Below are 25762 nucleotides of genomic sequence, written 5' to 3'. Positions count from 1 at the left end.
GTTATATTCATGCGGTATTATTAACTAGGTATATGATTAATACTAAGCACCTAGTACCTTCCTAGAACCCAATACCCTGCGACTGTCGGTATGCCTACGCCTCGGGGTCCCGGCCTACGCCCCACATCGGTGTCCCTGCGGAAACGACGTGGACCGGCTTGGGCATCACGGTCTTTCCTACCAGAGAAGTGCGGATCGTTTCTCAAGACATGCTGCCCTTAATGATATTATCCGTCGGTCTCTTGCTACGGTCAATGTGCCGGCTATTTTAGAGTCAACAGGCATATCTAGAAATGACGGCAAGAGACCGGACGGAATGTCGCTGATTCCGTGGAGTATGGGACGTGTGCTAGTGTGGGATGCAACTTGTGTTGACACACTGGCCCCGTCTCATCTCCACCGAACATCAATAAGGGCAGCAGCAGCAGCAGAAATGGCGGAAACTGCCAAACCAGGAAAATACAGTGGTCTCGGTGCCGAATATGATTTTGTACCTTTCAGCGTCGAGACCCTTGGTCCGTGGGGCCCTGGCGCTCTGAGTCTCTTCAAAGATCTATCAAAGAGACTCAGAGATACCACTGGAGACCGAAGATTCCTCGCTCAACGCATCAGTCTTGCGATCCAGCGGGGAAATGCTGCCAGCATCTTTGGTACCATGCCGCAGAGCCCATTTTTAGATTTATTATAGTTTTAGTTTATTTAATTTGATTGTACCTAATATACCTTATTTATAGTTGGACCTTTATTATTCTGGAAATAAAGTCATTGTATATTATACAAATAGAGCAAATACACAGGCCCACAGGCTGATAGGCAACCTCTAAAACACTATAATAAGACTACACAATGGGCTTTGAGGTAGTATGTCTAAACATTTAGAAGTATAGTATCAAATGGTGCTAGGACATTCTGGAAATAAAGTCATTGTATTTATACTAAGCACTAATATATTCCCACAGGATAGGGATAAAATCTCTAAATAACAACCGCTGGGCTTAGAGTCATAAACTTTAGTATGTATAGGTAGCAAGACGTCTGGAATAACACATAGGCTACTTTTTATCCAGATATTCCCACGGGATAGGGATAAAATATCGAAATAACAATCGCTGGGTTTAGAGTCGTGAAATTTGGCATGGTTGTTTAATTTATTGTCATTGAAAACCACGATGTAATTTTAGGGAATTCCCACGAGAATTAAATAAAATCCCGGAATTTCAATTCAACTGCTGTATCTAATGATTTACGCGTGCGAAGCCGCGGGTAAACGCTAGTCAGTAAATAAATGACGATAATTTTATTGAAAATACCGTTTCGATGATGGTACATACTTTATAGATTTTCTCACTTGCATCGGAGCTCTATAAGTACAATTTCAAGTCAACCATTGGGTAAATATAGTTGCGCGCTATGTTCATATTCTTACTTACATGTTAAGCTTCTAAATATATAAAAATACAAAATAATTAAGCTAATTTGAATGACTTTGGCCTTATATAGTTTTTTTTTTGTAAAAGTGTCTTCGTAATTATCGTCTGCGAAAAACTCGAAGGTTTTCATAACAAAAAGTTTTCCTGTCTGTATGCGTACAATAGCGCAGATAATAAGCTTTATTACCTGTAATCTACCGAGAGGCCTTAAGCCCCGGCACTCCGTGACAGTCTGTCCGCGCCGCGCGGAGACGAGACAAGTGGAAGCAAATCCCAGGCTGCACATAGACCTGCCTCGTTACATAATTGAACAACATTAAAACAAGGAAAATGAGGTAAATTAAACACGTCAACGAGGACACAATACTGACGTGACGTGACTGTTGTGGCACCCATTATGCTGCTCATTATGAGGTTATGCATAATACACGAGTAATCTCTTATAATTAACAATAAGCTTTGCTTTGTGTTTAAATACTCACTAATCAAGCGCAATCAATATTAATTCCACGATTATATCATCGCAACATAATCAAAATACCTCTCTCAACAACGTGCGGGCATACTTGCCTAACGTATGCATCCTCAATGTTACCATGACTAACAAATTAGTTCCCGCGTTTAAACTATTAGTGTTGTTCAACCGTGACCCGCACACTGCGTACGAGGAACCTTGCCCGGCAATTATCCGAACAAATATTGATTAATTGACGAAAACTGACCCAACACCACACGCATACGTACCTGCTTACGTCAAGCCTTTTTCGTTGATGTTTTAATAAGCTAATTAATTAATAATTATACACAAAGTGCAGTTGTGTGTTTCATAACTTAATATTAATAAATTCCGTGTACCACGATAGTAATTGACCATTCGTACCTACTGCTAATTACTTTAGGTACTTAATCAAAATCATCTATAGACTTGTATAACCCTTAGACGAACTTCTGTAATAGAAAGGATGATTTTTATGTTTAACTGTTAACCTTTCAACGAACAATGAATCAGATCAGTACTATTCAGTTATGATAAAGTAAGAATAGTCGATAATGCAATTCAAACAATAACTAATTGATAATTAATGAAGACATCAAAAACAAAAAACAAATCACTTGTCAGTATACAGAGATTTGCCAATAATCAGATGATGTTTTGGCAGTGATCAGTCACAGTCAGTGTTAGTTAGCCTGCGCATGAGCACGCCCCGCCAGGGTTGTGAGGTCGTGCGCATCTGCCGCAAGGCCGCCCGGTCTCATGCACCAGCATGCTACATACACATCACTTATGTATGTGCATCTTGAAATAGATGCCGCAAGGGTAATTGCTGGTTATAACTACTTAGCATTAGTATAAGACTGTAAACAAAACAATCTTTCTAGTTCAATTTAAAAGCAACTTAAATTAAGACTAGCTTCTTCATGAGACATTATAGTTAGGTACACAAGAACAAAAACATAATAGGTATATAAAAAACCGAAATCAAATGTGGGTAAAATTACAACCTATAGTTTTGTTTGGTTTCGGTTGATACTCGTAACTAGAGGTAGTGCAGAGAGAGTAGAGTAGAGGTACGGTACCTAACGAAATATTTAGTGCACCATAATTTCAAGTAGAAATAACGTCAGTATAAATTAAAAATCATAAACTTCTTGTTGATAAAAAATATATTTATTTTTAAATTGAACTGAATATTCTTATACTACCAGTGTAACTTGACAACGTACTTAAAGTTAAGATTAAAAACTTAAACACAATCTTCTGTTCGTTTTGTAGGATTTCCCAAGCATTTTAATTTGTTCAGGAAGTAATAGCCGCAAATCTTTTCCTTTAAATTTATGGTTCTCCGCGCGGGCGTCACGGAAATGAATAATCTTCTGGTGGCCGTAAAACCTTTGACACGACGATAAAACCTCTATCCCAAATAGGAACAATGCGATTTATATATGGTGTTTTTAATCAGTACCTAGCTATAAAAAGGTCCTAGTCGGCTTTCCAGTGGTTTATTGAATATATAAATAGATTCTCTTTTGTAAGCAGGGGAGACCGAGGAGAGTTGTGACATCATAGATTTTTGGGAACGTACTAACTGCTAGAAGCTCGCAACAGCACGCGTTTGATAGTTCGCGACCTGAACTATTGTGAGCTCGCTAGCAGTTAATCAGTTCCAAAACATCGACGTTGTCACTACTCTCCTCGTCACAACTCTCCTCGGTCTCCCCCACTTCTTATCCCGCGTGTTATCCCGCAGCTTTGCTAACACAAAAGAATTAACAATTGAGTAGGCGACTTCCGTGGAAGTTTCAAAAATCTTTGAGGATCATAGAGGTGCATTCTCAGTGATCCTCAATTAGTTTATCTGCCAAATTTCAAGTCTCTACTCTACCTTCAGTGGTTAGTCTCGCTACTTCTTTGTAGGTATAAATTAATTATGCTGAGTATCACCCACCACACCTTAACACCCCACACCTTAATTATAAGATATTTTACCTTAATTTTTTAGGTTAATGGTACTTTGCCGAGCAGCGGGGCACCAAGGAAAAAAATATACCTACTTAAACCATTAGGTTTTCATAGTCAAAATACCACAATCGGGATCGGGACTTATCACGCTAAAACACACGAGTAATATTTATCTCGACGTTTCAACCGTCACGAGTAGACTGTCTATAAAGTCTGTAGAGTTGAAACGTCGAGGTAAATATTACTCGTGTGTTTTAGCGTGATAAGTCCCGATCCCGTTTGTGGTATTTTGGCTGTGAGTGAAAATCACGAAAGTTTAAAACATTACATTAGGTTTTCATTTACAGATGGACAATTGCAAAATTTTCACACACGTAATGATTTATCTAATAATTAGGTCGTTCAGTGTTGCAAGTACGAATCGCTTCACGATACTAACTTATTTCACGGTCAGTCGCTGCGTGCGTAAATAAGCGTCCATCTACTTATGCAAAGAGGTGTGCTGTCAGTATCATCGGTCGGTCATCGTGATTGATTCTCGACGCCTAGGCATTTGACACAGTGAACAGTAAGCTCCAACACTATATTATGCAACTGGGATGGAATTCAAAGCCGTCGCTAGATAAGGCGGAGACGTGCAAAAATGTCGACTGTAACTTTCTTGGGGAAAGCACTGCTGTTCACAAATTAAACACCTAATTAGGCATCTAAGTGCATTTTTGAAAGATCAGGGTTTACGTAAACAAAATCGGATAGGTAATCACAAAATTAATAGTATCTAAAGTTTCTTTTACCTAGATCTAATTTACGCAAACGCTTATTCTTATTGCAGACTCAACTACTTATATGACCTGTCGTGTTTCGCGCGAGTGGTGAATTAGTCTTATTTATATCCGAAACGCGCTTATTAGGTAAACACGATACAAGTAAATAATCACCTAAAGGATAATAAGAAGAATATGCATGAGTATGATGCTCATGTGTTGAGTAAATCTTCTTTCGATATACTTATATTTTTTGAAATAAAAATGTAAGGATTAGATTACTCAGACGCGTCCTACCCTTTCAACCACTTAATGAATTGTCGCCAAATGTTGTTGGTCTCGGATCCATAAAAGACTTAGATAAACATAAAACGTGTTATGATAGCGCTTGTTGGCGAGCTGCCCGGGCGCTGTCGCGAGTTTTATCGCCGCTGACACTGACTGGCCAGATAATGGCCACTAAGGGCTAAAGTATTACTTAATGACACATCGCAAGATAAAATCTCTTTAAAGACTTTTAGCTAAGTTTATCAAATTAAATTAAGTACCTACTTATTTCTAGCATATAGCGTTGGTGATATCCAAACAATACCTGTAACTAGCCTTGCTTCTCACGTTAAACTACTTAGCGTCAGCGTCTTTGAATTCTAAAGACGTTATTAAACCTTCATGCAGTGGCATAACTCGGACAAGATGTCTGTCGGTCACCGCGGTGCAAGAGGGCGTGAAATTGGCGCTTCAAGTGCTAAGCAGGTACCTAAGCAGTCGATTATATCGCGAGCGTGCATGGGATCGTGTCATTACTGCGGATCCGACCCACGGTCAGCGGGCCGTCTTCAATAATGCCTGTTTACCTACATACATACAAATGCATTTATGCATTGCACGAAGTTGGGTTCAATGAGGCACTAATTGTAATTTTTGTCATAAATGTGTTTGTTTTTATTAAGTATTACAAGCTTTTATTTATCTTCACTTAGTATATTTATTTGTTTTTTTTTAATCTTGCAAGATTTTGATCCACTTTTAGAAATCGTATTAACTTGTTCAGTAAACATACGTCAAGTAGGTACATCGGTAAGTACCTACCAAAAAAAAAAGCTTTTATCCTTTTTTATTCTAAAATATCATTACCCGACAACAAACAGCAAAAGCAAAAAAAAGGTATTTCCTTTCCAATACACAACATGTTGGCTAGAACCAGCTATATAGAACAGACGAAATTAGTGAAAGAATCTAAATGTAAAATTCGCAGAGTTAGCCATCGGTTCCATGGTGTAATGGTTAGCACTCTGGACTCTGAATCCAGCGATCCGAGTTCAAATCTCGGTGGGACCTACTTTTTATTTTTATTTTTTCGCTTTTTTTAACTTTATTTTTATTGCTACTTGTTTAAAAATGCAAGCACATCAGCCTATTGCGAGACATACTTGCCAGTCAGTACGAATATTTAGGCCTCTTCACGGCCTCTTGAATCGAGGCTTCCCTACAAATTTGTGTATATCTATCACTGTTAACAGAGACTCTCCTAAGCAAAATGTATGCAGTTTGGGGTCATTTAAGATGGTTACTGACATATACCGACATAAAATTAGTATTTCATAATAATTTCAGCTTGAGTCCTCCATGCGTTCCTGAGAAAAAGGGTCTAGACGGACAACAAAGTGATCCCATAAGGGTTCCGTTTTTTACTTCAGAGGTACGAATAAAAAAGATATATCGTAATTACATATAGCATCATCATCATCATTGTCATTGTCATCCAATCTTTAAAAATCAGGTCAGTATATAAAAATCTAAATCTGTGTTTAGGAAAATTTACTCACTAGGTACTAGAAATAGAAATATTATTATTCGCACTTCGGAAATTACAGAGAACACATTAATCAATAAAAACAAGTTTTAAGTAGGTATTTGCGAAATCGCGAATGTGTACCTAAGTCATAAAATACTTTTTACAATGTAACACAATAAATTTATTATTAAATATAGATTAAATTAAATAAAATAATAATAATAAGAAGACAAAGAAAACTTGCCTAAGAAACCTTAACTAATTATATCTATATGTTACTATAAAAATAAAAATTTCTAAAAAGAACACCCCGTCCAAAAGATCTGTCTGTGGCAGAGTTCCCATGATGCTGGCCGCATTACCCCTTTGGACCGCAAGTGCGATCCGCTGGAATAAATACGTACCAGCTCTTGGGTCCCCAGAGGTGTCGATCAACCGGGAAGAAAGGGCCTTTATGAAACACTTCATATTAGATTACTTACTGTAACATCGTTTCATAATATAATACTTTCTGTTTATAATATTAATAACATAGATATTTATGTCGTACCTACCGACTTGTTTTGACATTTCGGCGGTGTATTCAGAGTGAATTTTAGTAGGCAGGGGTGAGGGGTGGGGCAGCTATCATTTAAATCATTTTCATTCCTGTTCATCTTCTTAATAACTTACAGAAGTTACTTTAAAAAGCTTTTAAGTATGATATACATTCCTCGTAAGTAATTAAATACGTGAGTAATTCGTGGAGTTCAACGCTCTCATTGCGCAACTGGCAATTTAAGAGGTGCAATTACACGGCGGACGTCGGTCGTATTTGCTAAATAAATAAGCAATAATAGCCGCGAGTATCACGGTCAGGTGTCCCCTGATACTTATATACGTACATAAATTATATGCTTCTGAGGATTCTGCACTTTAAATGGTAAAAACTTCGTTATCGATATGTGTGCGTGGCAATGGCATGTGAAAAATAAAAGCGCTAATCTCTTATTCTTTTTCATGAAGTGCCTACTTGTTACGGAGGGTTGACAGTCATTTTCTATGCTCCTTTTGTAATCTCCAGATTATTGGCGGTAGGTAATAGTTGCTAAACTATTATGAACGTTTGCCGTAAAGCAAAAAAATTGAAGTTATAATACATAAATTCTTATAAAAAAACTAACAAACAATAACACTATTAAACCTTGTATTAAATCATTGCATTCTTACTATATAATAAAACCAGCCAATTGCAAATCAGACTCGCGCACCGAAGGTTCCGTACCTACCAACAACTCTGAATAAGCTTTCTGAATGACAGTTCTGCACTGCAAAATAAGGTTGTTTGTAACTTGAAACACGAGGGAATTTCAAATTGAAAGTCGGATTTATAATATATACCGTCTTAATATTTACCTACTTTATTAGTAAAAATACGAATCTTTGTATTTATCAGTTGCCTAACTAGTAGGTACCCATAACACAAGTTTTGCTTACTTTGAGACTAGGCCACATGGTGTGGAGTGTCCCGTGATATTTATTTATTTAGTTGTGAGCAAAATATAAGGATGAGTAGCTTTCTGCCAACTGATTCTAGTTGAATATAGATCGATGATTAATATCATGGATTTGACCAACCCACTAATACTATCCTACAAATGTGGAGTGGATCGAATTATGTACACTTGAACCAACTGAATCGTGACCCACTGTTCGTAGAAAAAGTCATAGTGACATCGCATTCCTTGAATTTCCTTGACAAGGGAATTTATAATGACACTTACTGTGAGAACGTTCTACGGTGGGTCAGGAATCAAATGACTCGACTGTACCTATCTAGTTTTTCTTCCATAAAAAAAACTAAAACAAATAAATATAGGTTCAACTTTTTTGCGCTTGGCATGTCTTGCTACAAAGTAAAGAAACATCTTACGAAATTACTGCTACTTGTTGGTGGGATCATTTCGCCATGTGGTTTGGACTATCTTCATTCTTGCGTTTGTAAATATGCGAACCGTTTTATAATGGCCGCCGCTTCCACGGTATAATTACTCGGACCAAAAAACCACAAGCCAAAATTTGAACCTCATCAAAATTCTGTTCGTGATCTTTAAAATGACGTGCAACCTACACATATTTTTAAGGATATGGTATAATTTAACAGATAGCGAAGGTTGCTTTCACTGCCATTATATGCGGTGCCTTATCCGTCTTCATTATCAGTTCACTCTCAGAATATATTAGTTTTATGGGGGGATCTATAAAGATTAGCAATTCTCTGTAAAGGCGTTCTCGCCCATCAAATTATTTCCTTTTCACTAAGAAAAAAAACATTAAGGTCAGGAATAGTAATTTTAATAGTACAAAGTTTAATCATTCTGCATTGGTATATACAGGGCGTCATCATCGAAAGTACCTACCTGAAGTATCGTAGATAGGATATTTTGCTGAAAGAAGACTTTATGTTAATTTTTTAAAGTTAGTAATTCTATTTTTATGATGCCAATCCAAATAATGAACAAAAAATAGTAATTCTTCCTAAGTAACATAGTATCTTAAAAGAAAGGAAAAACGTGAAATTAATCATTTTAATCTAATTAAGTAAAACCATATATGAAACTGCCGAAGTCAATTAAGTATTTTTTTGGAAACTAATTAATTAAATGCTCAAAATGTGATCCCTCTTTTCTTGCGCAAATCGCCAATCTTTTTATAACGTGCACTTATAATAAGGAAAACTGTGCTAGGAAGTCTTTTAGCGAATAATCAATTTAATGCTTGCTATCTATGGAATGATAATATCGCTGTTTTTGGAACGTCGTCGTCGCACATAAATAATTTTCTTGAATTTTACGTTGTTCCTTTCCTTTAAAATGTTACTTAAGAATATTTATTATTTTTTGTCAATTCTTTTCACTGGCATCATAAAAATTGGGGTGATTTTTGTTTATATTTAAGTCGGTTTATTCCCAGACGAAGCAAGTAATTCTTAGAAAATCTTTAAATGCAGAATTACTAACTTTTAAAAATAACATAAAGTCTTCTTTCAGCAAAATATCCTATTCTACGACATTTCAGGTACTTTCCCTTGATGACCCATAGTCTTGGGACGCCCTGTATACTGTAATGCTGTAAATTTTCATTGGTTTATAAATAAATAAATTTCAAAGCCCTAGTTCCAGAAAATGGGACAGACAGGAGACTGTGTTGTTGATGCTTAGAGTTTTTTAAAATAAACTATTCAATGACACCTGCTCTAAAAAGATTATTGTTATACTTGCGTTCAAAAATATTTTATTTCCGATATAACATTTATAAAAAAAAGGAAACGCATTAAGAATGTATAGAGAATCATCCATTTACGGCATAAACAATCTTTAACGTAGGTATACACTTAACAAACCTAGCAATTTTCCTCTAACCGATATATATGTATGTTCTCAAGCCAATTACAGTGTTTCATTGGTTTTGATGATATACGAGTCACGGCGTGAAAAGTGACTAGAGGTAAAATGTATTCGGCACTGCCTTCAGGCAGTTCTCAGGGCGTCTAACGTCGACATCAACTTTGCTTTGTAGCATAACGACCTGCAGGTTATGATTTATTTGTTTTCCGATTTAACATTCGATCGTAATTTGTCAACAGAGTGAATACCGGTTCGCGGGAGGAGGGTACGGGCGTGGTATAGGCAGCGCCTCGAGCGGCACCCGAAGCAGCGGCAAGCTGTGCTCGGCGGCGTTGGTCGGGGGCGCGCTGCTGGCAGCCGTCGCGGTATTGGCAGTGGCAGCTTTGGCGTTTTACATGGGAGCTTTAAGACCCGACAATGGAGAACGTGAGTACTTTATCACTATCCGCTTAGTTATGACTGAATTCATAAGAATTAGTATTAGATTTAGTATATTAAGACAAGGTTATACGAAACGAACACTTTTTCGCTAACGTTTTTATATTCGTACCTTTTTTTTTAATGTGGTGAAATTTGGTTTGTTCTAGTTTAATATTTATGTGTTCTTGTTTAGTGTTATTAGTTTTCTTTTATTCTTACCCGTAAAAAATATAACAAAAAACAAAGAATGTCAATTAATAGATTAATTTAAAAAATGCCTTTCAAACTGTCTGTTTCTGTGTTTCTGCCGTGGGCCCCCACGGGCGTTTCGCGTGAAATTTTCTGCGTCCAAATAACCTGATCTTTGTGTCATTATAACAAGTTGACTCTTTTTTTCAGCAATAATGTCATTTGAGGGCACGCTACGTGTGACCCGCGGGGACGTATACGGTGGTGTGCCCGGCAGCCCGTCCTACCGTGAGCGCCAGCGGCGCTACGCTGCGGCACTGCGGCAGGCGCTCGCGGCGCCCTCGCCCCTGCGCCAGGCCTTCGCCGGCGCTCTCGTCACAGGCTTTGGAGACCGCCGTCTTGACGTGCACTTCAGACTATACCTGGATAGAAGAAAAATACCGAGGTAATTCTTTAACCTTGTGTCAAACAATATGACGACAAAATATTATGAGATAATTATTTAAGTAAATTGTTTATTTTTTTTCAGTTCCGTATCAAACTTGGAAGACACTTTGAAAAATATCTTGATTCAGGATATTAATTCAAAGCACCCATCTTTTGGGCAAATAAAAATTGACACGTCTAGTATAGTTATAAAGAGGGATCTCACGCATACTTATCATTCCGAGTCTTATGTCAAAGAAGCGTTGAACGATAGCATGGCTGCGAACAGTCCGAAAACGGCTCCGCCGCCGAGTAGTAAAGACAAAACCCTACAAAGCAGAGTGGGCGTTGTTCGTAAAACCACTGTTAAACCAAATCAGTCAAATAAGAAAAGGGATCCTGACGAACCGGATATTGATATGGAAAATTTGCCCGTAGTGCAAGGAAGTTTTCAAATCACCAAAACTGAAGCTGATATTACTGAAAATAAGCAAAATTCTAGTCCACCTAGACACGATGAAAAACCAAATCTTAAGCCTGCGTCTACACTGAAAACTACTACGACGTCAACCACGATGAAAGCACCTATAACCAAAGCACCCACAATAAGACCATCCACGTTTAGACCATCTACAACGAGACGCATTTTTACTACAACACCAAAGACTCGACCATTTACAATCACTTCTACTCTTAATGTGAAATCAAAAACAGAACCCACGCCAAAAAAAGATCCTGTAAGAATTACTAACGCGTCTACAACAAGCTCAACAACAAATATCCCTTCAACTACATCCGAATTGAATCCGAACAACGTTTCACAAATATTGCTAGACCTTCTTACGAACGAAAATCATTACAAAGATATACCTAAAATTGATACACTCTTTACAGTTCCACACGTTATTGATAATGAGCCATGGCGTCCTATAACTAGGCCATACTACGAGTCAACAAGCAACATCCCAGTAGTTTCTGAGGAACAGCCCATCGAACCCGTAGAACAAAACGCTGAAGATAGAATCGGAATCGCAGAAGTTGTTGAAGATACATCAGTTTTAGAAAGTTTTTTGACTCCAATACCTCCTGTTAAAAATAGAGAAAAGGTAACGTACAAGCCACCAGGATTGCTGAACGTTGACCCGAACTTAGCTGCAGATGTATATGTACCAGCTCCAGGTCCAGTCTACACGAGTTTTACACTACCGACATTCGCACCACCTTTGAAAGACATGGAAACATTGGGATCGAGTTTCCCAAAACCACACCCGATTCCCGTAGATAAAATCAGTGCCGTAGTGCAATCTCAAGAAACCAACGAGGATAATGAAGACGATGGCAAACCGGTAGAAAGACCTCCTAAGGACAAAACAACATCTGTAACTTTAAATGTTGTCCAATTTGAGCAAAACGATAACAGCACTGAGAAAGTATCAATAGAAGGTGCGTCCATTCTTAAGAAACAACAAGATGCCAGTACTACTAGTACTTCGACAACAACCAGTACCGTTTCAACCACTGCTGCTAAAGAAATTTACTCTAGCACTACCACGAAAGTTATAGACATGCACGAAGAGAAAGAAAATACAACAAGACGACCCAATAACAAAGTATCAATTATACCCAGTACAGAGGCACCTCATCATACATGGGAGCTAGTAAATACTTCGACTAATGAAAATGGTACATTCAATAAACAATCCCCGGAAAAATACTACAATGACACATTACAAGCAATTATTACAAAGAATGACGCTATTTTCCCAAATACAACTCCAAAGTTTCCGGGCAAAGTATCTATTTTAAGAAATTTGACGGAAATAATTAAAAGATATACACAAAGTAGCACTACAGAAAAACCCATACTAAAAGAATTTGATGAATCTGAAAATGAGGATCGACAGAATCATAACAAAATTACTGGATCAGTTGAACTTGTACCTGAAGACGAGATAGAGGCGACAACTGAAAAAGTTATAACATTATTGCCAGCTAAGTCTAATCTTGGCGTAAACAGGCCCTTGCGACCTCGGCCGCTAATTAGAGTCGACAAACCAGCAGCCGATAATAAAGAACGCAGTTTTTTTGCCAGCAACATTCGATCTCAAATAATAATTGAGAAAACTACAAAATTAACTGTAACAAACGAAGACAGTGATTCTGTTACACCAAAAATTTCACTGACAACGAAAGATAGCGAGAACGATACCGAAAATACGTTTATTCTAACCAATGTCAGTAATAGTATGACAGTGGCAAGTACCCCTGACGTCATCACTAGCAGTAATAGATTACCTAAAACTAGTGATGAATTAACTGGTTCTGGTGCAACTAAGAACGATAATTTAATTAATGTTCCTGAAGGCACATATAGAGTCTCATATCATGTGACTGGTAGTGTCAGTAGTAAGCAGGCTAATAAAACTCTCGACCTTCCCGCTTACGAACTAGCTTTGGAGCCGGATGTTGTTTTGGAAATACCTAGTAGTCAAACGAGTACTCTTACTATAGACAAGTTGAAACAACTTGCAAACCTGGCCACAATATCAGATTCACAGAATAACACTTTATTTCGCACCCCAGGAGGGGGAGTAATTTCTACAAAAGCTATACCATCCAGTTATACTTTAAACCAAGCAGGATTTAAAATTTTAACTAAAACCTTCAATAAAGCTCCACCTTCCAAGCAAGATTTCGGATCAATCGATAAACTGAACTCTGAAAAGAACTTCAACAAGCTCTATTTCGAAAAACCTGAGGAAAAAGATACGATAAAGGATAATATTGAAACAGGTAAGCTATATATAATAGTGTTCATCACTATTAATTAATTACTGAGTAAACACAAATAGGAATTTCATCAGCCATGGTACTTATTCTGAACTAAAACTATAAGTAACTTTCTTTCTCTCATTCTCTCTCTCTCTCTCTCTCTCTCTCTCTGGATTTAAATTAAATTATTTGTTATTTATTCGCGCTTCCAATCTTTTTAATTCACATCTTGTATTTCTACCTAACTATGATACGGTCGACGGTGTAACTATATACAATGGAAACACAACTCCTATCTAAAGTTAAAATATAACAATAAAGATTAATTGGAGATGTACAAGCCGATAAGATCCCGTTAGAAATGGGCATCAGTTGATGCATAACTATAAGTACTTTACATTCCTGCTTTGTTCTCATTTAAAAATTGGTTTACTCACTGGGTCAGCAACCCAACAGTGACTAATATGACCCGCTCTACCACGTTTTGTTTGTCACTGTAGATCAGATAAACTACTTAACTTAAATGAACTAAAACTAAGACAATGTCATGATAAGTTTGTTCTCGATTATTCATTTCAAAATTTGGGCTCGATTATTGGATATTTTATTAGTTTATCTATATAAATATGGTTATCATACACAGAATAGGTAGAGTCGAACAAACTGATTCATGTACTGTCAAGGGCATAAATATCTATACAGCCATAGCGTCAAATATATATGTATACACCGAACAAGGTTAGTGGCATAAAGGTGTATAGATATTTTTGACGGGTGGAACCTTTTAATAATAAATCTCACTATGATGTCGTTGACATAAGTATGGGATGTCAACATGGCATTATTTAATAGCACAAAGGTTTCACCCTGGTACATGATTCAATTTGTTCGACTGTACAAGCTTTGCTTAGTTTGAGACTAGGTCAGGTGTCAATCGTCCCAAGATTTATGTATTTATTTATTTAAATACTTCTTTTCATTTTTTCGCCTGCGCTTTTAAGATGTTGAGCGGTTGTAAGCGTAAGCATGTTAATATTATCTGTAGAGGAGTGCGACAATGCGACCATGTTCCGGTGCGAGGGCGGGTCGTGCGTGCCGCTGACGTCGCGCTGCAACCGGCTGCTGGAGTGCGCGGGCGGCGACGACGAGCGCGGCTGCTCGTGCGCCGACCACCTGCGCGCCGACCAGGCCGCCGCCAAGATCTGCGACGGCGTCGTCGACTGCTGGGACTACTCCGATGAAAATCAGTGCGGTAACTAACTCACACCGTCTATTTAGAAGTAGTACACTATGCGATAACATTAGGATTAGATTTGCTGAGACTTCTGAAAATGTGAATGAAAGGGACTTGTCCCTTAGAAATATAAAAAAAGCTGGACGTGTTTAGACGAAATTTGGTATGCCGATAGCTGGATCTCTAATGTAGGTATGTTGTACTTACTTAGTCTACTTTTTATCTCAATAATATATAAGCCACAGTAAGTGGTAGTAATTTGTAAGTATATAAAATTTAACCCATTCATACCATGAAATTTTGCGCGGTTGTTCTGCATGCGACGAAAATGGACACCGCGATATAATTTTTGGGAATTTGCATGGGAATCTAAATCCTGGTATTTTGATTCAACTGTTAAATGCAATGATTTAAACGCCCAGAATCCAGTGTACAGCTGCCGTATTAATATATACTTAATATTATACCATTATTGCAATGATTTTGTATTTAAATAAACTCCTTTTTACTTCTTTTTACTCTGCAAATGAACTATCTAACAATCATCTGAACACGAGTCGATTACTAGGAATCCGTTTCCAGAGTGGTGTTCCCCGGGGCAGTACGTGTGCGCGAACGCGCGGCAGTGCGTGGAGCAGGCGCGCGTGTGCGACGGCGCGCCCGACTGCCCGCTCGGCGACGACGAGAAGAGCTGCGTCGCGCTCGCCGACGACCTCGACGACAACGAGCTCGTGCCCTACAACGAGGAAGGTGAGCAATCGACTCAAGGACGGATCCAGGGGGGTCATGTCATGACCTACCTGAGCCCTTTTTTTGCGATGTGAAAATGCTGTGGAAAGTTATGTGGGGCTCTATCACTTGAGGGAGCATAGCATACCCACTAAAAACACATCGGCGTTTGTCCACTCCGCCGTTATGGGAGATTCAACCATGACGCTCCCGTACCTACCTGGGTCCTGGGCTGGGTCTAGAACAATAGTAGATATTTATCTAAATCATTGATTTTAATAAAAAATATATACCTATTTGTACGACAATATAGGAGAATGGCTATAAAATTTGACCATGCGATCATCTTCCCGCCCCGCCCTGGCTATAAAGCTGGATCCGCCCTTCACGAGTTCTTGATGCTATTAATACAGACGATCGAAGGCGTTGCCAGGATTACACTCGTGTCTCGCGTGGCACCCAATGGAAAATGAGTTTCATGAAGTAAGATACAAGTTAGATCTCCCAAGCGTAACGCAGCTAGAAACGAAACGAGGCGCGAGGCGAATCGCGAATGATCGTCCACACACACTTCTCGTGATTCGACTCACTGCTCGTATCGTCACTCGCGCGAGTATGAATGCTCTATGAAGATTTGTGAGTCGTTGTATTGTGTCAGGGTACGTGATGGTGCGCAAGCGCGGCGTGTGGGGCCGGCTGTGCGTGGACAGCTTCGCGGAGGTGGTGGCGCGCGCCGGCAGCGCGCTGCAGCTGCCCGACCTCGGCCGCGCCGTCTGCAAGGCCATGACTTTTCAGTGAGTTCAACACACCTCATGTTCTTACTGACACTTCTTGTTAATGATCTAGTCTAGAGCAAATTTTCCTATCTTCAGTATTGTAGTAAGTACTTCCTCTCCAGGTGGTGTTTAGTAGATTGATAACCAAGGGTGGAAAGTGACCCATTTCACCCGATAGTTCCAGGGGAAATGGGTAATTTCACCCGAGTAAGACACTCTGCTTTTCATTTCGACTGTGAGGAAAGTAAAATACTACAAAAAAATTAGAATAATAATAAATTGAATTTACTTATATCCAACCTCCAACGGTACCTTTTCGGCCACTTGAACGGCCGACTATAAAAAAAAATCAAGTTGGTCACGACCAAGGAGCTAATTTACACAACTGGAGGTTGGAGGTGGAAGGAACAAAGAAGTTTGACCTCTTTTCCATCCATCTCTTTCTTAACCTAACTAAAGAAAAAGATGGAATATGTTCGTGACGTAATAAAGATCAAATTTCTTGTTTCAAACGGATGTTCAGCGTTCAACCTCCAGTGTTGTATATAAGCTCCTTGGTCACGACGCGCATCTAGATGGCCATGCCAAAACGTGAAAAAAAAGTGTCATTGACGTAAACTCTAGTGGCTAATCGAAAAATAAAAAAAAAAACTTTCCACCCTAGAGATGAAAACACAATTTTCCACCCGGCAATCTATCCATGAAAATTAAACTTTCCGAACAGGAGAGATGAAAAAAAAATTCCACCTTGTATAGAATAACAGCAAAAAGTTCTATTTGTTTTACGCACATCTTAGTGCCTCAGATGTGCTTCATATGTCTCATTGTGAGGAGCCTCAATTTGCCTCAAGTCGAATTAAGCTGATTAAATGGATACGCGCATAAAGAGTCTCATCACACTGGCGACTTGGTGGCAGCGAAATCGTTGCGTGCTCGCAGGGATCTCGTTCCGTGCCCGCGACGAAAGCGTTGCAGGCTCTCTGCGCTTTCATAAATCACCAGCGTGATAAGGCTCTAACGGGTGACACTATTTCCCGGCCCGGATAATACCGAAATGGAAAGACCGGGCTGATTTTTCGTTTATTTTGTATGGGCGTACATGACTATGTATGGGCGTGTTCACGAAAAATCGGGTCGGTATTATCTGGGCCGGGAAATAGTGTCACCCGCTCTAACAGTCCATTGTGTCAGGAGCGTGGGCTGGGCGCGCGAGGCGCGCGAGGGCCGCTCGAGCAGCCGCGCGGGCTACTGGGAGGTGTGGCACGACGCGGCGCGCGCGGCCGACGCGCGGCTCTCCTTCCGCCGCGCCGCGTGCGCGCGCCGCCGCGCGCTGCGCCTGCGCTGCCGGGACCTCGACTGCGGCGTGCGCCCGCATGCCGACGCACAACAACCTAGGTAATTTTAACCATGAAACTATCGTGACACTCACTCATATTAATCAGTAGATTGTTGCACCAAGCAGAAAGTTATTTATTATTGCACCGAGTGCCGATTTGGAGCCCGAGCGTTAAAAAGCACGAGGGCTATATAAATTACTTAAGTAATGCGAGGTTCATAATCTGCTTTTCTTTCAATTATTACAGGAATAGTAGACGAAAAAAAAACTCATGCTAAACAATTAATAGGAAAGAAAACTTCCTCTAAGGAAAGAAATGTCACTAGCACTCGATGATTCCTTTTTTGTAAGTTTACATTCACACTCAAAAAATATTCACGGAAAATTCGCAAGGTTCCCGCCAATTTGTTTTTTTTTATTTCTTACTTTTTTTTTTTTTTTGGCAGTAGCGGTAGCGGTTTGATATTTTTACCCGCGATCTGTCAAATTTCGGATACGCGCTAAATTACTTACGGCTACTTACTGTTTTTGGTAGGATTGGTAACCTAACATCGATTTTTTTTCACTATGCAGGCTAATTTTATAGCAAAAATACTTGTGTTACCTCTTTGGTGGTATAAAGGATTTTCATACATTTTTTCTGCTCTAGAGCAGAAAAGTCTGGGTATTTAGTGCGGTTATGATGAAATTATAGAATTGGAAGAAAAGAAAATTTATGCCAGCCTTCCACCGCGAGCGGAGCGGACTCTGCACGGACTCAATTTAACTTAGGTACATGGTTCAGCTGCATGGAAGTATCTATGAGCTTGATTATTGCAAGTTAAATTGAGACCTTTCGGAGTCCGCTTCGCTTGCATTGCACTACGGTCAGTGAGTTATTTGAAAAATAGGTATGTATGTACCTATATTTGTGTAAATTATTGATGTTAACTCCCTCAAATTTCTGTAAAAAGAGTGATTATACCCCACCACTGATTATACGTACAACAAATTGTCTAAAACAGCTTTCATATTTTTTTTACGTAAAAGAGAGTTTCTTAACTAAGCGGTGGTACGTAGCTATGTTCCATCAAAATCGGTTCAGGCGTTTTTGAGATATTGAACTTTAAAATGACAATGTCGGGAGTTTTCAATTTTCTATCTTTGTTAAATGTTTGTGTGTGTTGTTCGTACCATCCGCGGAGGGTTTAAGCCTAAACCACACATAGGACGGCAGCAGGTCGGAAGCGAGTCGGGTCGGGAGTACGGCGGGCCTATTTACGAGCCTATTTATAAACGAAATCACACCGATGGCGGGCGCGGGGCGAGTCGTGCGCGTGCGCCATGGTGTGATGTTGTTCATAAACACAGTCACGTAAGTAAATAGGCCCGCTGCACTCCCGACCCGACCCGCTCCCGACCCACTGCCGTCCTATGTATTGGTTTCGCCTTTAAGAGCGTTTATACCTGCTGAGCTGGCAACGTTGCATTTTTTTTGTTTCTTTTTCATTCCATAAAAGTTGAATGAATATTAAAAATGTGGTCTGATAGAACTCTTCTTAATATATAAGTTAATGTGTCTACTCCAATAATTATTCGTTATAGACTTTCATTTTCTTTAATAACCGTTAATAAACATTAATTCGTTTTTAAAGAACACCTATAAAAGTCTGTCACGAATAATTATTGGGAGTAGACACATTAACTTATACATTAACAAGAGTTCTATCAGACCAAATTTTTTATTTTCTTTAGTTTTTTATGGAATAATCGAGTAAAACTAACAAAAACGCAACGTTGCCAGCTCAGCAGGTACGAGTATAAACGCTCTTAACGTTGATTGGGCGCGGGTGTAGTAATCGCGTGCGCTGGGGCAGGGTGGTGGGCGGCGCAGGCGCGGCGGCGGGCGCGTGGCCGTGGCAGGCGGCGCTGTACCGCGACGGGGAATTCCAGTGCGGCGCCACGCTCATCGCGCCCACCTGGCTGCTCTCGGCCAGCCACTGCTTCTACCAGTTAGTATACACTACACTTACCTACCTACCATACTATTACTTGCTATACAACAACGCGCCGTTATTGAACAAGTAAATCCCCTCTTGTATGCACCTAGTACTAGATATTTGTGCATAAGATTCGTGCGAGTAAATTAAAGTTGTTTCATGTTCTAAAACGAACTTAACTTCCTTATCGACTTAGTACTCTGCTACATACCGGGTGTGGCCTGTAATATGAGCAAATAATTAAAACATAGATCGTACACGTCAAACTGAACAACATTAGAACAGCGATTTTTAAAAATACCTAGTTAGTTTTTTTAATTTTTATTACACTTTTAAGTTTATTCGGAGAAGCAATGTAAAGCAAAATGCTTGATGTTTGTAGCGTGACAGGCGACGTCAGTTGGGTTCAGGATGGCGTACATTGATAGAAGTATTTAATTTGTATGTATGAAAAATGGAAAGTTAAAGATTTCATTATTTTTAAAAGTCGCTGAACTAATGTTCTTTAGATTGACGAGGATGATCTATGCTATGATTTAATTTTTTGCTCGTATTATAGGCCAAGCCCGGTATACAAGGGCTATACTTGAGTTTTTACCTATACTATATGCAAAAATTTGAAAAAAACTTCACCAAATCGTACAGTGTGCTAGAAAATCAGATGCGGATATTTTGAGGATCGATTAGGTAATTGCATCGTTGTTAATTAGCTTCAATTAAATAAAATAAATAAAAAATGTTAATGCAAGAATGATTATTTTTGGACTGAATGGTATTTATATTAGAGATGGGTAAATCCGGATCTGAAGATTCAAAAGAGTCAGATCCTCAAGCGGATCCGAATCCCTTAATGACTCCTTTCAAATCTTATCGACTCCGGAGTTACTAACTCCGACCAAGTCCGGCCGGCCGGATCGAGCGGCTCGTGATCGCCGTCACACTCACTCGCTCCGCTTTCACTCTCGGCTCGGATCGGATCGGATCGGATCTTATTACGTTTGGTCGGGCGCTGAGTGAGCCGGTACCTAACCTACGTCGGTACTCGGACGGACTACTCGTTCGGTTATATTGGAAAGAAATGAGATAGAATTAAAACACAATATAATATGGCCGGTGGGAGCGGGTGACGCTTATTTTAACACTGTTTTCAAGCTTTAAATAATCAAACAGAAAACTAGTAGGTTCTTAAAGTAGCTCATAGTTCTTTAAAAAATACACAATTTTGAATTTTTCAACATTAAAAGGACGAAACGAATCGGTACTTCAGTTCAGTACCTTGACCTTGGTACCTACCGAACCGAGCCGCCGGGCCGCATCGGCCATAGATAAATTAAAAATCGCTCGAAAGAACCGGAGTCAATAAAGGAGTCGGATTCAATAAGCGGATTCGGTACCGACACCGGAGCTGGATCTAGTGAGTCAGATCACTTCGCGGAGTTGAGATTACCCATGTCTAATTTATATGTATGAAACAAAAAAAATATTACCCCACAATACTTATATAATTAATGTGTATAATTGATTCTTAGGTTATTAATTACATACCCTGAAAATATCCGCACCTAATTTTCTAGCACCTTATATACTTACACACTCTCTCTAAGTACGGCTAACCGTTGTGGGACGTTACGCTAAAACTAACCGTATAGTGCGTACGTAGCCTTAGCTGTCATGTCAGTCAACCTGAATTGTGTTACTATGACATTCTGTCATTTTCCAAACATTCCCATCCCAGATACCTAATAGATAAAGATAGTTTTATTGTTATTTATTTTTATTGACAAACTTTTTGTGAATATCCCTTATGTTTTTGATATGTCAGAAGCGTATTGTGTGATTTTCATTTAGAAATAAGTAAATCTATGTATGTATGACCAGGGCGGTGGACGCGCACTGGGTGGCGCGGCTGGGCGCGCTGCGTCGCGGGGCGGGGGCCGCGGGCCGGGCGAGCGCGCGGTGCGCGTGCGCAGCGTGGTGCTGCACCCGCGCTACGCGGCGCGCGGCTTCCGCAACGACATCGCGCTGCTGCGCATCGCGCCCGCGCCGCTGCACGCGCGCCTGCGGCCCGCCTGCCTGCCGCCGCCGCGCGCGCCGCCGCCCGCCGGCGCCTACTGCACCGTCGTCGGCTGGGGACAGCTCTATGAACATGACCGCGTCTTCCGTGAGTACACTGCCGTTTTTTAGAGTTCCGTAGTCAACTAGGAACCCTTATAGTTTTGCCATATCTGTCTGTCTGTCTGTCTGTCCGTTCGCGGCTAAGCTCAGAGACCGTTAGTACTAGCAAGCTGTAATTAGGCATGAATATCAGCCACGCCGACAGTGGTTTATTGGGGTATCTCCCACAGACGTAAAGTGGGGGTGTTTTTTTTTTTCTCGACTAACACCATAGTGTGGGGTATCGTTGGATACGACTTTTAAAACCATTGGGAAGTTTCTAAGACGATTTTTCGATTCAATGATATGTTGCGAAATATTCAACTTTAAAGTGCAAATTTTCATTAAAATCGAGGGGGGGGCTCCCTCTAAAATCTAAGCTGTTAGGTGGAAAATTTTAAAAAAAATCAGTACGTTAGTAACTATATCTTTACAAGGAAAATTATTAGCATAGCATAGCATAGCAGCCTAAGGTACAGTTAAGTGCAAAAAAAAAGTATCTATTCGAACCGCTCAAAAATATGTTACTAGTGTTACTACGGCTTTATTGCGCCGGAATAAGAGTCTGTGGTACTTATTTTTGAAACTTTGAATAAGTTCATATTTTTTTCTCAAAAATGTCCGTAAAAGTTGACATTATTCTTTACATATCAGAAGGTGAAGTGCATAGTTTATGGTCAGCGAAAAATTAAAAAGTTAAAAAGATTGCAGACGCGCTAGCTCGACAATAATGAATTAGCGCGCCTGCAATCAGTAATTTTTTTTAAAGTTAAATAGGCCATGGAAACAAGTCGTCAGAACAAGTCGTATACAGCCAAGTCTAATGGCCGGTATCAGATATTTTCTTGGAACTCCGGACTTTTTCTATTGGGTCTGAAATAGCTTGTGGTGTTTTCGGTGGAAAAATACACCTGCAGTTTATTTTTAATGAAAAAAGGCGGGAAAGCATAAGAAAAATATTGGAATAAAATTAAATTTTATAATAAATTTTGAGAAAAAGTTTATTCTATTTCAGAGTTATTCACCATTTTTGAGAAAAGCTTTATATTAGTCTCGGCTGGAATAGCAATTGCTGGCTTCGTATTAGTTAAATGGACTCGCAAGCTCGTCCGTTTAATACTCATACTCAGCTAGCAATTGCCTACTTCCAGGCCACGACAATAATCTACTATTACTGACTGTACGAAATATACCTTAACTTGGAAGATTCCGTAACACAATACGAAATCCTTAGAAATATTATCGTAATGGCTACGGAACCCTATCTTGGGCGTATCCGTCACGCTCTTGGCAGCTTTTTAAACTGTTCATATTAGATTAGGACCGAAAGGGACCCCCTTCGAAATGAAAAAAACTAAAAATTTCCTAATTTTTGGAAAGTAATTAGGTACCTTATGGCTTCGCCCAGACAAAGTTTATTAAAATTTGGCAAAGAATATAATGTACCTACTTACCTGCAAATATTTTACACTCGTTTCAGGCCCCTACGAAGTGCATAATTCGAACTTCGTATTTGTCGTCCCGCTGACGCGAAAAGTACGAGATTTAATACGAGAGTGATAGGGACGGTACGATACGAACTTCTATTTTAGAATTTCGTAGTAGCCCCCCTGATCTGAGGCCGAGTTAATTTCAAGAACACGTTCAAATTGCGTGAGCTTTCCACTCTAATTTTTACTAACCGAAAAAAAAAAGAAGAGTATCAATTTGGTTGTATTTTTTTTATTTGATTTGATACTGAAGTTTCAACATCTAACGCATCGGCCCATTAGCTCAGTTGGTTAGAGCGTCGTGCTAATAACGCGAAGGTCGCGGGTTCGATCCCCTCATGGGCCATTATTTTTGCATGTTTTCGTTCTGCAAATATTTTAACTTAAGTACGTGAACATACACAAAGTGACACTGATATCAGCCCCACGATAAGATTTATTATTTAAATACATAACTATTTAATAATCTGTAATCTCTTTTTAAAACGCTTTTCTCTACGCAGTAGGTAGGTATACCTGCTATATAGTTACTTACGCGTGGCGTCACATTCTACATTCTTTCTATGTCTGTCTTGAAAATCAAACCTTTGTAGAATAGGTAACCGAGTTAAGGATACTAGGTGGTTCGGGAGACGTGAGCAGGGCAGGACTAACCCTACAACCTCAGTAGGTAATTGATATGGATCATTCACAAATTTCACAATCATATTCAAGTAAAACCCCTTGCAGAGTAACCATGCACTTTAGTAAATATTTAATTTAATACTTCTTGTTTTCAAAAATTAAAAATAAATACTACCGTTAATCTCAACAATACCTACCTAAATACTGGTACGACTAATTGAATCCGGTAGAACTTGGTCTTGCTTTTTTTTTGAACCGTGACTCAATCTGTTAATGTCGTTACAGCGGACACACTACAAGAAGTGGAGCTGCCGGTGATCTCGACGGCGGAGTGCCGGCGGCGCACGGCCGCGCTGCCGCTCTACCGCGTCACCGAGGACATGTTCTGCGCGGGCTTCGAGCGCGGCGGCCGCGACGCCTGCCTCGGGGACTCCGGCGGCCCGCTCATGTGCCAGGTAACAACACAAACCCAACCAACTCGTAGCCTAATGCTGATACCTGTAGTCAATAGTCGTTTTTAGGGTTCCGTAGTCAACTAAGAACCCTTAGAGTTTCGCCATGTCTGTCCGTCCGCGGATAAGCTTAGACACCGTTAGTACTAAAAAGCTGTAATTTGGCATGAATATACATATCAGTCACGCCGTCAGTGGTGAAATAAAAAAACCAAAAAAAATGTTTACGGGTAATGAACTAAAATAATTTCTTGGCTTAGTTCATTGATTTGGACTTCCGCAAAGTAACGCCTACCTTATTCAATAAATTGTTACAGGGTACCTCCCATAGACGTAAAGTGGGGGTGATTTTTTTTCTCGAATAACCCTATAGTGTGGGGTATCGTTGGATAGGTCTTTTGTCAAGACGATTTTTCGATTCAGAGATCTGTTTGTGAAATAATCAACTTAAAAAGTGCAAATTTTCATTAAAATCGAGCGTCCCCCCTCCTCCCCTCTAAAAGGAAAATTATAACGGCTATAATTGCTGGAGACTTATTAGTAGTTTAAGAGTATAGCAGCCTAAGGTATAAAATATACCTAAACTTGGAAGATTCTGTGGGTACCTACACAATTCAATTTTTTGTCGTAATGGCTACGGAGCCCTATCTTGGGCGTGTCCGACACGCTCTTGGCCGGTTTTTTTAGGCAACGATTATTATCCCAACCACCATTAGTTTTCGAAAATGCAAACTGAAACATAGATGCACAGAAAAACCTGAAAGAGACCAGCGCTGGGAATCGAACCCAGGTCCTCAGCATTCCGTGCTGCGTGCTATACCGCTACACCACCACTGGACTGGACTTTTTCTGGTTTTTCTGTGCATCTGTTTCAGTTTGTATTTTCGATTTGGATTTTACGGGATGACCGTAAAAGTAACAAAATTTGGAGTTGAAATAAAAAATACAAAGACTCAAAAAAAAAAAACTTAACCATTATCTTTATTACATCCTCACTTAAGGATTATGAAAAGGCTACGAATAAATATTATACGAATAATATTTATTCGTAGTGAAAAGGTAAATCTAGGATCAGAATTATACCCCTACCCACCAGGAATAAAATGTGTTACCCACCAAATTAGGAATACAGGAATTAAATGTGTTAAGTACCCAAAAATGAATTACCCACTAGGAATAAAAAATGTTTCTTACGTAGCCCGCACGAGCACGTGTTTGAGAGTTTCGCTATCACAGAAAAAAACAGCAGTTCTGATTAAGTAACATCTCGTTTGATTTATTTTGAATTAGGTCAGCACCAGAATTTTTCAAATAGGTACTCGTAGGTACCTCACCCAAGTTCAAC

General features: G+C 39.6%; 1 protein-coding gene and 2 non-coding genes across 3 annotated transcripts in view; all 3 read left to right on the top strand.

Moving 5' to 3' along the window:
• LOC141438121 (uncharacterized) overlaps positions 1-25762 on the top strand; it is a 61949-nt gene that overhangs the window by 34563 nt on the left and 1624 nt on the right. The window contains 11 exon segments of the mRNA XM_074101815.1: positions 10076-10262; positions 10656-10890; positions 10975-13664; positions 14689-14895; positions 15460-15627; positions 16265-16400; positions 17574-17777; positions 19554-19709; positions 21576-21636; positions 21639-21858; positions 24251-24420. Of these exon segments, the coding sequence (XP_073957916.1) occupies positions 10076-10262; positions 10656-10890; positions 10975-13664; positions 14689-14895; positions 15460-15627; positions 16265-16400; positions 17574-17777; positions 19554-19709; positions 21576-21636; positions 21639-21858; positions 24251-24420 (4434 nt within the window).
• TRNAQ-CUG (transfer RNA glutamine (anticodon CUG)) lies at positions 5922-5993 on the top strand. The gene has a single exon. It is a non-coding gene; the product is annotated as a tRNA-Gln (tRNA).
• Positions 23614-23687, top strand: TRNAI-AAU (transfer RNA isoleucine (anticodon AAU)). The gene has a single exon. It is a non-coding gene; the product is annotated as a tRNA-Ile (tRNA).

This window comes from Choristoneura fumiferana, chromosome 18 (genome assembly GCF_025370935.1).
Source record: "Choristoneura fumiferana chromosome 18, NRCan_CFum_1, whole genome shotgun sequence".
NCBI classification, from domain to species: domain Eukaryota; kingdom Metazoa; phylum Arthropoda; class Insecta; order Lepidoptera; family Tortricidae; genus Choristoneura; species Choristoneura fumiferana.
This window is presented reverse-complemented; position numbering and strand designations above follow the sequence as displayed.